We start from the raw sequence: 13,867 nt of genomic DNA, 5'->3' as shown, positions 1-13,867 counted from the left end.
ACATACTTTATCTGTTTCAAAAATACTTCAGTCAACTTTTTGAATTCAATAACTGACTTTGATAGAGAAATTACTGTTCTAGTATATAGTAAATGACAGTGGTCTAGAACACTGTTAAATTTAAGTCTGGAAAATGAACTTTAATAAAATGCACTCCAGTAATGTACTGTGACAGCTTTTAGTGAAATCAGCTCCAATAGTTTGATTCTCCCAGGAACACAGCAAGATATACTCCAGCAGCCTTGAGCCATGGAATAAGAAAGCAGACAGCTTTATGATAAATGGCCCCAGAAACCTAAATTACAGCTGCAGCAAATGAACAATACATCGAAATTACTCTGTGGCTTTTTGTTGCCTCCCCGGAGCAGAGCTGCCTGCAGCCGCGCCGGTATGCGAGTGCGCACTGACACCTAGTGGGACTGCCCCGGGCGAGGAGCCTCGGGGTAAAAGTGGGTTTATTTAGTCGAAGAACAGCCAGCAATAACCAGCCCTCCCCGATACTCAACGGCGGCATGAGATGAGAAGTGTTGGGTTATTTGTGTCCCTTCCTCTCCTGCAAGCAAGCTGGTTTAGTTTTGATTTCTACACGCTGCAGCTTTGCCAGGCAAAGGACTGGCTTATCACTTCTCCTTTCTACTCTCCCTGCCAGGGTCCCACCTCACTCCTCCTCACCTACAGGCACATATCGGGGAGAAAGGGAAGGATTTACTGTGGATCAATCAAAGCCTGAAGATGCAGGTGTAGAGAGAGCCTTGCCAATTGCTCTGATGTTAAAATGCAACCTGCTGGTTAAACAGCAGGGTGTTAATGTAATCACACTGGGAGTACAGGCTTGGAAATCTTCCCTGACATGAGCCACAGCAACAATACCCCGGGGATTCACTCCTCTTGCAGGGAACTGGGCTGCTATGATCCCAGCTGCCGCTGAGCCAGTCCTGCTCTGACATGGGGGAATACTGGATTTAAAGCCCACTTGCAGTGTGGGAGAGTGATACCACCACACGGCTCCGCACACGGGTCTGGATGCTGGCTTCTCTAGAGCAGGTCCTGATATATCACAGAAAACTCACTGCAAGTTGGATTTGATTTAGAGGGAGAAAGATCATGAGGATGATTTGTCAGGAGGAAGGCTTACAGACCAGGAATCTCCCAACTGTTTCACAAATACCCTGGGCAATTTCCATCCGCACTGCCAGACAGGAATTGCACAGAAGCGGTGCCAGGCATCTTCTCCTTTTCCCACACAGTGTCACCAAAATTGGGAATAAACCTCTTCACACCAGTGCACCCTTAAGAAGCAGGCATCCTCTTTATTGCAGCACTGGATGCACGGAGGATTGCTCCACCTAATGTGTATGCACTAAAACAATAGTTCATCCTTTATATACCTTAAAGATGGGAATATTCATACATTTTCCAAGAAATCTCTGCCTTTCTGCCTATCTACTACCTTTACATAATGCTGGCATTGCAAAACTACACTACACATTCACGGGGGTCTCGGGTGGTCATCAGTGGTTGTTTGGGAAGTTAGCCCCCTAGTCCTTTTCCCCTTTTATGGTTACGAGTCTTTCAAGGACAGTTTCTTCTCCTTGGATATTTCCCAACTCTGTTGTCTGGCCAAGCTCTTCTTTCTTATCTGCCTTGTTTAAGCAATTCTGCCAGGATGTGTCTATTCTCAAGGTTAGGATATATTTTCTGTACACTTTAATCATTCAGGCCTTGTTAAATACAAAGTTAAACATTGTTTGGTAAAATAACTATTTTTAAAAAAAATTAAACTAATTAAAAGTGCTTCCCAAGCAGCTGGTACCATCACTGGTAACACATCACTGCTATAAAAATATCACAGTATTTATTACATTTATTTTCAGGTCTGAGAGCTGCACCTCCAGTGCCCCCAGCTCCCCCAGGGTCCCTCTGTTGTGCCCAGGAGGCTCATTACTGCCTCCGGGAGTCCCCCCAAGTCCCTGAGGGGGGAGCTACAGCCTCTGGTGAAGGAGCACAGGAACCTGAGGCCTCACCGCGATTCCTGGGTTGTTTCGCGCCCTTCACTCCAAAAAGGCCATTGAATGACTCGAGCGTGTCCAGAGAAGGACAACAGAGCTGGTGCGGGGTCTGGAGCACAGGTCTGATGGGGAGTGGCTGAGGGAACTGGGGAGGTTTAGTCTGGAGAAGAGGAGGCTGAGGGGAGCCCTCATCACCCTCTACAGCTCCCTGACAGGAGGGTGCAGAGAGGGGGGATGAGTCTCTTGAACCAAATAGTAAGCAATAGGACAAGAGGGAATGGCCTCAAGTTGCACCAGGGAAGGTTTAGACTGGATATTAGGAAGCATTTATTTACAGAAGGGGTTGTTGGGCGTTGGAATGGGCTGCCCAGGGAGGTGGTGGAGTCCCCATCCCTGGAGAGATTCAAGAGTCGGGTTGACCCAGCGCTGAGGGATCTGGTAAAGTTGGGAACGGTCAGGGTGAGATTCATGGTTGAACTGGAGGAGCTTCGAGGTCTTTTCCAACCTAGACGGTTCTGCCATTCTGTCTGTACCCAGGTAACTGCAGCTACATCCCGTCCGGGCGGAACGACTGGAGGAGTCCCCGGGTCCCAGGCCCCCGGTCCCGCCCCCCCACAGCGCCCCGGAAGCAGACGCGCAGCGCGGGCCACTTCCGGCAGTGAGGTGGGTTTCTTCCCTGGCGTTCATGCTGGATTTCCTTCCTATATCAGTCTCTGAACTGTACACAGAGGCAATGCAAGGTGCAAGGTAGTGGTCAGAATGCATTTGTAAGGCAGTGTAACAGGGCATGTAAACAAACAGAAAAATCCCAAACAAATGTCACTTCCTTTTTGTCTTTTTACATCACCTTTTTGCTTCCTGCCTCAATGCACATAGAAGTAGACCTGGCAGTTTCAGTATTCTGGTACCAGGTTTTGAGCTTTGGAATAAACATGTTTTCCACTGGAACAGTACAAATTGTATACTACCTTTTTTTACATACTGTTTTGGAACAGAGATTACTAATTTCTTGCTATAACGTCATAAAGTGAAACTTGTCTTTTTCTTGAAAATCAAAAATGTCTTTAGAGTCTTATACCTGTTTAACTGCTTCAGTGCTGTCCAAGAACAAGACTGTTGTGATTTTTTTTTTTGTTTTGTTTCTCCTGTCAAATATCGTGAAGTCAGTTTTTGCAGCAGTGTAATTTCTTTGTGTTTGCTTGTTATGAGACAGTAGACAAGACTCTGAAAGGGCTGATAACGCTCTGCCTCTGTCAGTCACACTGAAATTCTTGACTCTGGCCTAGACACTTTCTTGAAGGAATTTAAGAAGATATGCTGTATTGCTTTACAGAAACATAGTATTAAGCTCTGTGGAAGAAGTGAAACAATTCCTCACATAGTTTCATGTTCATTATACTGTTAGCTCTCTGATTGTCTGCAGGACAGTGCAGGTTAATAGGGCCAGTAGGATCTGATGCTTCTAAAATAGGGAAAGAAATATATCTGCTACCCATTGCAAACAGGCTGGAAGAAGCAAACCATTCTTAGGCTGTTAAGGATGAGCCATCTCACTTTTCTTCCTCGTAAATGCTGCCTCTGAATCATGATAAATACAGCTGGTATCAGATTTTATTCCTCCCCATATTCTTTAATGGGATTCTTACTGTGCACCTTCCAGTGGTGGGTGGTCTCCTCTCTGCTCACTTGCTGTCGAAGAAGGCTGGTGTTGAAGTAGAAGTGGGCTGGCCGTGCTCTGGACCTCTCCTGAGGATGGCAGAGGAAGCAGCTCGCAAGCTCCTACCAGGTGAGAACTTGTCCAGTTTGTGTCACCATGCCGTGGTTCCTGAGGGGACTGGTGTGTCTGATGAAGGTGGCACCGCTAGGTGTGTAAACTCATAAAACACTCCTGCGTTCCCTGAGCTCAAAGCCAGTTTAGCTGGTGGGACAAACATTGTGAAGGGCATGATACGAGTTGTACATATGCATGCCAAATGTTGTATGCTCTCAACACATTAGTTTGTTAAGGGGAAATATATTTAATATAAATAATAAATAAAGGTTGTGAAACAGCAGCTTGTAAAGACAAGAAGATGCAGCCTTATCTACTCCTTTGTGGGCTGCCCTGCAGGTATGGCGCTGTTCCCTTGTGTGCTGTGCACCCTGGGCTGCCACAGAGTAATCACAAGCTCAGAGTTTGCAGTTTTGCCAACCAGTGTGTCTAGTTTCATTTTGACTACCCTGCTTATGCTGTAAAAAAGGAGGTCTGCACTCTGCTGCTGTGGGCAAGATGGAGGAGATCTGCAGTACCTTCCCAGGACTGTATCTCGCTGGGGGTACCCTCCCTGCCCCTCCCGGGATTACATTCATTTTATTCTTTGCAGTTACTGCATTTGCTCTAGTCCCATTTCTTGCCCATGAGTAGTGGAATGTGAGGCACATGTTTGCTTGACAGTCTGTCAAACGTGACAGTGAATGCTTCTGTGAACCAAAAATACTGTTTCAGCTTTTCAGACCCCAACTGGGATGCCATATGGAACAGTGAACTTGCTGCACGGAGTAAACCCTGGGGAGACCCCAGTCACCTGTACTGCTGGAATTGGTACATTTATAGTGGAATTTGCCACTTTAAGCCACCTTACTGGTGACCCAGTGTTTGAAGATGTTGCCAGGAAGGCTTTGAAGGCACTGTGGAAAAATCGCTCAGATATTGGGCTGGTGAGTGAGGAATGGACTTTGAACTTGCTGGCCTGCTTTTTGTATAGTTTTGTGGATGCAGTTCTAAGCATAAAAGAGCATAAACAGAGACAAGATAGAACTAGATAAATAACCACAGTGCTAATAACTGGGCTGAAGGCATGTGTTTGACATTGTTCCCAAACACCTGCAGCATCCACATCTCTGCTTCAGTGGTGCAGTACGACATGATGCCATTGTTCTGGTCTGTAACAGATGTGGTTGGGAGACAAATGCCTTCTGCTGGGTATTGCAGTTTTTGTAACAGCAGCTGTAACAGATAAAAGGTTTGTCTAATGCCTGGTAGGACAATGGGCTATCAAAGAAAATAAGGGCATGGCAAGTGGACCAAGATATTTTACCAGTTGACAGCCTTTGGTGTTTTAGGAATATCCAGAGCTAGAAGCATTATCTCTGTGTTTACTGTCTCCTGGTCAGTCTTTCTTCAGTGAATTTCTATAGCTATACCCCTAATCCTTGTTCAGGAAACTGAATAGCTGGGGTTTTTTTTCTTTGCTAAGCAAGTCATGATTGTGTATTTTGTTCTCCATCAGCTGGGTCTGTTTCTAGGCTGAAGAGTCCCAGGATTAAAGGATCTATTTAATTATTAGCATGGCAGCTCTCATGCCTTTGACATCCTTGGCCTCCATCTCTGAATCTCTACCTCTTCATCCTTCTCTAATCTTTTGTAAGGTTGGAATTAGGACCAGACACATCATGTTGAAATTGTGCATTTTTACAGTAGCGTAACGGTGTTTTGTTCAAGTGCAGCGTTTATACCGTAAGCATAAAGTTGGAATGGACATTGTGAATCTAGGAAATAGATGGTCTGAAAAAAGGTCAACGTTTTCTTGTGTGGTGGTGGTGTGGGGATTTTCTAAAATTATAATTGAGTAGATTAGCTTTATTTCCACTTTAACTCCCTCTTTCCTCCTCCCTCACTCCTTCCAGGTTGGTAACCACATTGATGTGATAACGGCCAAGTGGGTGGCCCAAGATGCTGGCATTGGGGCGGGAGTGGACTCCTACTTTGAATACCTTGTGAAAGGAGCCATTCTCCTGCAGGACAAGGAGCTGATGTCCATGTTTCTAGGTGAGCAGTTTGTTTTCTGTGTGAAGGGTCCCAGGAATGCCTCCTTGACTGCACCTGTAAAAACTCTGCATGTGAGACTGGAAGAAGAAGATGAAGAATCTTAACAGGGTACATTCAAGGCTGTTCCTGAAGCATTTGTTGTAATACTTTTGAACAACCTGTGATAACAAAGAGTTACCAAAGTGAGCATCCTGAGAAGTCATTCACTTGACATGGCTCAAGTGAAAAGGGGGCTTCTCATTCTTAAAAAGGATTTTTTTTGTTGGATTACCTACCCATCTATGTTTCTTTATAGAATATAACAAAGCTATCAAAAATTACACAAAGTTTGATGACTGGTACCTCTGGGTTCAGATGTACAAAGGAACAGTGTCCATGCCTGTTTTTCAGTCCCTGGAGGCCTACTGGCCAGGCCTACAGGTAAGAGCTGTCATACCAGTAGCATATGGTCATCTGTCTTGGGTCAGGCTTTAATATAAAAGTTACAAATGTAACCCACATATGTGCTGATTAAAAGTTTGTTTTGATCTCTGGTAAAGTCTACAGTAGCTTGAGCCTGTACAAGAGCAGATGTTGACTTTGTCTATGGTCTAGAGAAAAAGTCTCCGACTAAGCGTGATGGCAGAGCAGTTTTGTTGTAGCAAACTTGACTGACAGTGGTCTCATAATCCAGGTGGGAACCTAAGGAAAAAGGCAATCACACCTCTTTTTCTACCACCTCATAAATGCTTTATTTGTGTGAATGCTTTCCCATTGAGAGGTTTGCTTTGTCATCAGTACTTAGGTTTGGTCTGGGTGTTTGTTATCCCTACTGAAATAGACTGGATGCTGTGACTAACTAAAAGAAATTTTGACTGAAGAAATGCAAGCTTCTGCTAACTAAAAATCAAAGAGACTTCATATTATTTCAGGTGTGTGGATTGTGATCCAACAGAAAAACAGCATCTGTCTCCTCTTCAGTCTTACCTTTCTTAAGCATCGTGCCTGAGTATTAGTGACACCGCTCAGACCTGTTCAACAACCCATTTCTGTCACTATCTCTTGCTTTGACTATAGGAGTGTTATTGCATCAATTTCTGGGCTGTTTCTTCTTCACCCAGATGTTGCTTTGTTAATTGTTTCCTCTCTCTCAGAGCCTAATTGGGGATGTAGATAATGCCATGAGAACCTTCCTCAACTATTACACTGTCTGGAAGCAGTTTGGTGGGCTGCCTGAGTTCTACAACATTCCCCAGGGCTACACGGTGGACAAGAGGGAAGGATATCCACTCAGGCCTGGTAAGCAGAAATAAAATGAAGAGAAGCATGGAGTGCTGCTTTGGCTCTGGTGGTAAGATCAAATGTTAGCAACACCTGCCCTCCAAAAGCTCCTCCCCAGTTTTGCTTTGACTTAGTTCCTGCATGCACTTTACCAGTGATTTCCATAGTCAAAGCTACAGATTCTGCTTTCTGCCTTCACAAGGTCAGGGCTACCTTTTAAAGGGAACAAACTGTGGTGTTACTGTGTAACAAGGGCCTGTTAATAAATTGGGCTCATGTAGAATTTGTACATGTTTGTACATGTTCTACATTGATGTAGAATTTGACATGTTTAAGAGTTAGACTGTCTGACATAGGATGTTTTGAGGTCATGCAAAACGTTAATGTGACTGCCTGTGTCCTTTAAATTTAGGACATGAAAGTGAGTATGAATAGACCACTCTAGTTCTGTTGAGTTCCTGAATTAAACCAATTCCAGTTGCATTAGTAAAGCTCAACCTGTAAGACTGATTATGTGATGTCTGTGATACTGCAATTAAATGATCTGTCTTTTTTTCTGTTTTTCACAACTGACAAAAAAAAATATTCACACCTGATTATTAGGTCAGTAAAGTTTTGTAAATGAGGGTAATTAATTTCCTTTTGGTTTGAGTGTTCAGCTGACACTCACATTGGACACTTCTACAAAAATACTCATCAGCATTACCTTTCAGAGGTATTACAGCAACGAAAAAGACCTGTTTCTTTAGGAAGTAAACACAACAAAGTGCACGTTGCCTATATAGAGTATTTCCCTAATGCCTGTTTTTGTGGTGTCTTAGATACCCCTCTTTCAGAAGGTTGTGATGTCATTTTAAAAGTGTGTTTTGGGGGTTGAATTTCTTGTTTGCAAGACTTTCTAGAAGCATCTTTCTTTTCTTCCTTTGACAACTAAGTTTTAATCCTTTTCTCTCTTGCTCCCCTCCCACTCCCTGAATGTGGGAGGGGAGCATTATTCACTCTTACCTGAGCTGATGCAGTCTGGTTAGAGTGAATTTCTTTGTAGCACATCCTTAGTAAAAGCAAGTATCTGTGCTTTGAGTCAGAGGAAAACCACTGTTTTACTGATCATCCTGAAGTAGTATTTTTAAGTTAGTTCAAGGAATATCTCATCTTCTCTGTGTACATGGTTTGATAATCTTTTTATGGTTGGAAATGTTTGGGGATGTTTTGCAGAGCTGATTGAGAGTGCAATGTATCTGTATCGTGCTACAAGAGATCCCACGCTCTTAGAACTGGGAAGAGATGCAGTGGAGTCCATAGAAAAAATCAGCAAGGTGGACTGTGGATTTGCAACTGTAAGTGCTAAGTCAACTGCTGAGTCAGCTAAGTGGCTGCAAAAATCAGCTTTTAGAAAGTGTTCTCATGAATGATGTTTTGCTGTTGAGTCAAGTGATCACTGTGGTTGGAACGTGACTTCTTTTCAAACAAAGCCCTTGTATTTCTTTGGGAAGCTGATCTGGGTAACTGCTGGTCATGCTTCTGGTAGTAACCTCCCTCACAGCCTGAACACTGGGACAAGTTCTATCATTGGCTGTGGCACCAGAACCCAAAACATGGGAAAGCATCAGAAGGTTTTGCCTCCAGTACCTTGGTAGGTACTCGATGTTCCAGCTCAGCAGGAAGGCTTATGTACGCTCTGCCTGCCAGTTGTGTGATTGTGCTTTCCTGCTGTGCCATGCAAATCTGATCAAACACAGAACTGCAGTGAGTGACTTCTCTAAAATAATTTAGTAGAAGATTTCAAACATTCTATCAAGTTCTACTTCACAAAAAAACACCTTGTAAGTATTGGGAATTAGGCCTTGTTATTTGGGAAGTAGGTAATAGCCTTATGATTTTTTTTTAGTGGGGGAAATGATGGAAAACTGACTTACACTTCTCCTTACCCAGGTAGGAAATGTGTTTCTCCTGATTGTTAGTTTCCTGTTCCTTGTCACTAGACTATGTTAATTTAAAACATTGTTGATGTATTTGCATACAGCTGTTTAAAATACAGGGTAAATTGGTGCCATACTGTGCTGTTTAACTGAAATGAATTGCAAGCTGGTTTTACCTTTCCCCCTAACAATATAACTAACCTATTGTATTTCTTCTCTTGTAGATCAAAGACTTAAGAGATCACAGGCTGGATAATCGCATGGAATCCTTCTTTTTGGCTGAAACAGTAAAATACTTGTACCTGCTGTTTGACCCAGACAACTTTATTCACAATGATGGATCAGTCTTTGATGTGGTGATTACACCATACGGGGAATGTGTCCTGAATGCTGGAGGATACATCTTCAACACTGAAGCTCATCCTATAGACCCTGCTGCACTACACTGCTGTAGGAAGCGTAAGGAAGAGCAGTGGGAGGTGGAAGACTTGATGCGGGAATTCTACTCACTGAAGAAAAACAAGAAATTCACTTTAAAAAGAGCTTCTGACCATGGTGAAGGGGAAAGAGCAAAAGACCCTGAAGATGCCCCTTCAGAAAAAGGTGGAGAAAAGAGGAACTTTAAGAAAAGCTCACACTCCCTTCTGAGTTGCCCCAGTCAATCTTTTAATTCTAAACTTGCAGTACTGGGACAGGTCTTCCTAGATAACACCTGATTCTTTTTTCATGATAAGTTTAAATTATTGAACTTGCTTCAGACTCTGGGAATATATTTTTATAGTTTCATAATGGAAGTGTCGTACCTCACAATGTGAATTGTATTATGAAGTGAAACAGCTTCCCATTAAATTCTGCTACTGCTCATTCAGAAGTGCGATTTGGGTATCAGCTGTTAATACTGTAAAGCCGATAATCTCAAACCAGTTTGTTGCCTGAATAGCACGCAGGTGTTCAGAAAGAGAAGGAAAAGTACAGGTTAGAGGTACCTTGTTTATTTCATTGTGAGTTTGTATTGAAGTTTTACAGGCTTACTCACAGTCCACAGCTTACTTTGTTCTATAAACATGAGTCTGAGCAGTTGCCTATCATAAGGGGAAACGCAGGGACTGCTAGCTGTGACTTCACTTCTGAGCCTACAAGTCTCCTTTGTAATGTGCTCCACCTTTTCCCTTTGGCCTCTTTATGAACATGTGGTTTGGTCGACAGAGTAATGACCAGTCGAGAAAACCTGTTGATTTTGAGGTGGAGGCCCAGATTTGTAGAGCTAGCATTCTGCTGGGCGTGAAGGATGGCCTGGGGGGAGGAGAGCACTTGCATCACAGAAGAGTGCTCAGTTCCTCTGGATGTAGAATCAGGGGGGGTCGGTGCCACCTGCCTGAAAGTGGTTTAGTAAACAGCCAGATAATATAATCTGTAAACCGAGGTGGAGTGTGGACTAGCAAAGGTTTATTTTACCCTGCAGTGGAGCTTGATTTTATTCTTAGAGAATGCAACATGCTTTTCTTATGAAACTTTCCCATTTCCTTCCTCTTTTAAACTTCCCTTTGGGGCCTTGCTTGCATAACTCCGCAACTCTGGTCAGTGAAGTTTGGCCTCAGGGTGGACCAGCTGAGCTGTATGTGTAGTGTGTGTAAGGGTAGGATGGAAGGGGACTTGGTTCAGAGTGAAATGCAGCTCTCCCTTGGTGCAAGAGACAGCCAAACAGATGTTCACAAGCTGCTCCCTGCAGCAGGCAGTGAGAGAACTTGTGACTCTTCCTCTCATGTCTTTTTCTTACCAGGTAAAAAGCGTGAAACCTCTTGATGTCCAGTTGACCTGACAAATATGAACTGTTAAATGTGTTATCAGTGTTTTTGACAGATGTATGCAATTACAGAAAGAGAGAAATCAGTAGCATTACAAAGCATTTTTATTTCCAAAGAAAAAAGCAGGGGGCAGAAAAGGGATGGACTTTGTTCAAGCCTGCTGGAAAGTGTGGAGTCTGGAGCAAGCACAAACAAGCTGTAGTCATTTGAGTGGGTTAGAGATAAATAAATCCATGTGGCCCGTGAAATAGTTAAATACAACTGGGTGAATGCCCAGTCTTTGCTGATGTGGGGTTGATTTGAGAAACTATTGGTTTTGTCTCCTACTCTTCAGGATGGAAATCTTGTTGCAGTTGTGAGTAAACAGACGTAAAGGACACTTGCAACTTTGGACAGACAAACATATTGGAAGGACTGGTAACCTCTACAGACCCTTCCAGTTCTATACTTGTTTTCTTTTAGCAGGTGGGACAGCTGTTGCAGGGGAAGTACTGAGAGTGGAGCACTCTAAAATTGAGGCATTCTTAGCCAGAGATGGAGCACTTGTTAGTGGCTCCTTGTAACCATAATGCTATCTTTTTCTTTTCCAGTTGTTGATCTCTTACACTATGCATTGTCTGATCTGTAGAACGACAAAATGCAGGCCTTCTGCAGTGGCTTAGCTTGGTGCTCAGTCCTGATTCTTCTCAGTATTGCCCCACCCATGAAGTAGAGGAAAACAAGGATTTATGGGACAAGCTGCAGATTACCAGCACTGTAGATCTCTAACCACAGCACTTTGATACCCTCACCTATGAAGCTTCAGTAGCAGAACCACAGGGTAGTAGCCTTAAGAGTTATGATCTTTCCAAAGCACAGTTGGAGCTGAAAGAACTGATCTGTCCACAGTTCTACAGTGAGGATGGATCTTGATTAATACTACAGGATGGATGATGAGTCAGAACAACACAAGACAGCCTTAATTTTGGTTTGTTCCAGTATTTGAGAGTGACTACCATCTTACTAAGACCTTCTTTTAACAGAACTGTGATATGATTTTTAGGGATTCTTAGTAACCCTTTTCTTTAAATGGAAAACTGTGGCTTGGCCTAGCTGCTGAAGGGCAGAGAGCATGCTTGAACCTTAGTGACACGTGTACAAGTTGTGCTTGTAGGCAACGTGATGAAGGACAGATGTTTGGGAATCTCTAGGGGATGGTGGGATGAAATCGTCAGTGTCTGGCTGTCCCACAAGAGATCAGATTTCATTCTCTGTATGTATAACATAAGAGGTTCTGCTGTTAGTGGCAACTTGATGGATTCAAAATTACTATCACAAGTCAGCTGGGAAAAAAAATAAAGCTAAAACTTGCCATCTCCTGCTGCCACTCCTCCCAGGGGCCTCACAATGAAGGCTATCTGTGGGAAGAGATGGCGAATCTATTTTAGTGTATTCCAGCTGGAGGGAGAGCTCCAATCAAGCAATATGGTGAGCGCTTGGTCATGTTAACAGAACATAGAGGAGGTTTTGTCAGGAATCCAAAATGAGATGTGTGTGAAACACAGATGGGTAGTGGCAATCTTGGATGGCTTCCAAACGAGGCAGGTCAGCACTCAAAAGGTCCCACCTACAAGTGCATACTCATGGCATCTGCCAAAGGCTGGAAGGAAACGAGTTTTGTCGAGTTGTGAAATATAGCACAGAAACCAAATTTAGCATTTTCTGTCGAGGCTGTCCTTGTAATTGTTTGTTTTTCTGGTTTTTTCCTCCACTCTAAGCAGCCTGCAAAGCCCAACCCATAAGGCCAGATTTTCTGAAGTATTTAAAAAATAATTGTTTGGATTTGGAGAGGCTGTGAATTGATGGAAGGTCAAACGCCTTCTTGAAAGACTAATTTAGTGGGGCTAACAAAAGCGAAGGTAGAGGAAAAAAAGAGTCAGACCTTCATATGAACTGCTGGCAAATGGCAAAAAACATACCAAAAAGCAAGGGAGGCGGGGCAGGGGAAGCAGTATGAAAACGGACAGAGCAGCCTTTTGTATTTGGGTGAGTGTGAGTGTGCAAGTGATAAGATTGCTATGTTTGCATTTCTTCAAATGCAGCGCTTAGTGGCTTTCTGTGAACAGCAATTTATCTAAACAGCAAGTCATCCATTAACAGATCTTGCTTTTTACAAATAAAACTGTGATCATCATCAGGCCCATGAATTAGTCATGGTGGTGAGAAGTGATGTTTGACCTGATACTGTAAAACTTCCAAATACATCACCTGGATGCCATCACAGCACTGCTTAGGCAGTGCTATTAAGCATCATGTTAATCCCCGGTGTCTCCATTGCTTTGTATTGTTCCTTGTACAACAAAGGGAAGTTAAAATGGAAATTGAACTAAGGCCTGCATTTAAAGCAGTCACGATTTTGGGCATCATCCGTATCATATGCTGTGCTCCTTGCTGTCTCACCAAGAATTAGAGCTGGGCTGCTCCCTGGGACAGGCAGTAACCGCTCTAGATGACAGTGGGGTGTTTGGGACCATTGTCACCTCTCGGGTCCCTCTAAGCTGCTGCCTGGATGTTAGTCAAGATCTTGCTCCCAAGCGTCCATCTTCCCAACACTCTGTCTCCTTTGACTTTGTGTTTGGTTGGTTTTCTCTAAACCCTTGGAGGCATTTACGCTGTTTTGCTTCGGTGTGGAGAGCAGCATCTGCCTCAGCAGGTTGTGTGAGTCCAGCTTTCTCCCCGTCTTCCAGGGGCAGAGCAGGTTTGTGGTAAAGGTCTGCCGTGGGGCTCTTCATGTGATCACAAGTCTCTATTCTGTCATTTTTCTCATTTGATTAGACAGCTCCTTGGGCGCAGTGCTACGGGTTTTGGTTCTGCCTGCGTGTGTGAACTGCTCACTCGAGCCGGTGATAGTAAATTAATAGGAAATGTAAAAAGTAGATGTAGGTATTTTGATGGAAATTAAGTTATGAATAGAGGACAGGCGACTCCTGTCGCGGCCCTGCCGCCTCAGCAGCCCCCGGGGAGAGATCAAGGGGCGGGGGAAGGGCTGCCGAGGCCGCGGCCTCCCCACGCGGGGCGGGGCTGGGG

General features: G+C 43.8%; 1 protein-coding gene across 1 annotated transcript; it reads left to right on the top strand.

The window, feature by feature from the left end:
* Positions 1–2,673: 2,673 nt before the first annotated feature.
* Positions 2,674–9,745, top strand: LOC113487515 (ER degradation-enhancing alpha-mannosidase-like protein 2). Its single transcript, XM_026862154.1, has 7 exons — positions 2,674–3,795; positions 4,495–4,706; positions 5,676–5,817; positions 6,113–6,237; positions 6,951–7,095; positions 8,293–8,414; positions 9,221–9,745. Exons 1-7 carry the CDS (start codon positions 3,579–3,581, stop codon positions 9,710–9,712), a joined length of 1,455 nt encoding a protein of 484 aa, XP_026717955.1. The 5' UTR covers positions 2,674–3,578; the 3' UTR covers positions 9,713–9,745.
* Positions 9,746–13,867: the final 4,122 nt, after the last annotated feature.

Source organism: Athene cunicularia, assembly GCF_003259725.1.
Source record: "Athene cunicularia isolate RWA chromosome 20 unlocalized genomic scaffold, athCun1 chr20_part1, whole genome shotgun sequence".
Lineage (NCBI taxonomy): Eukaryota > Metazoa > Chordata > Aves > Strigiformes > Strigidae > Athene > Athene cunicularia.
The sequence above is the reverse complement of the archived record's forward strand: the minus strand, read 5'-3'. Positions and strand labels throughout refer to the sequence as shown.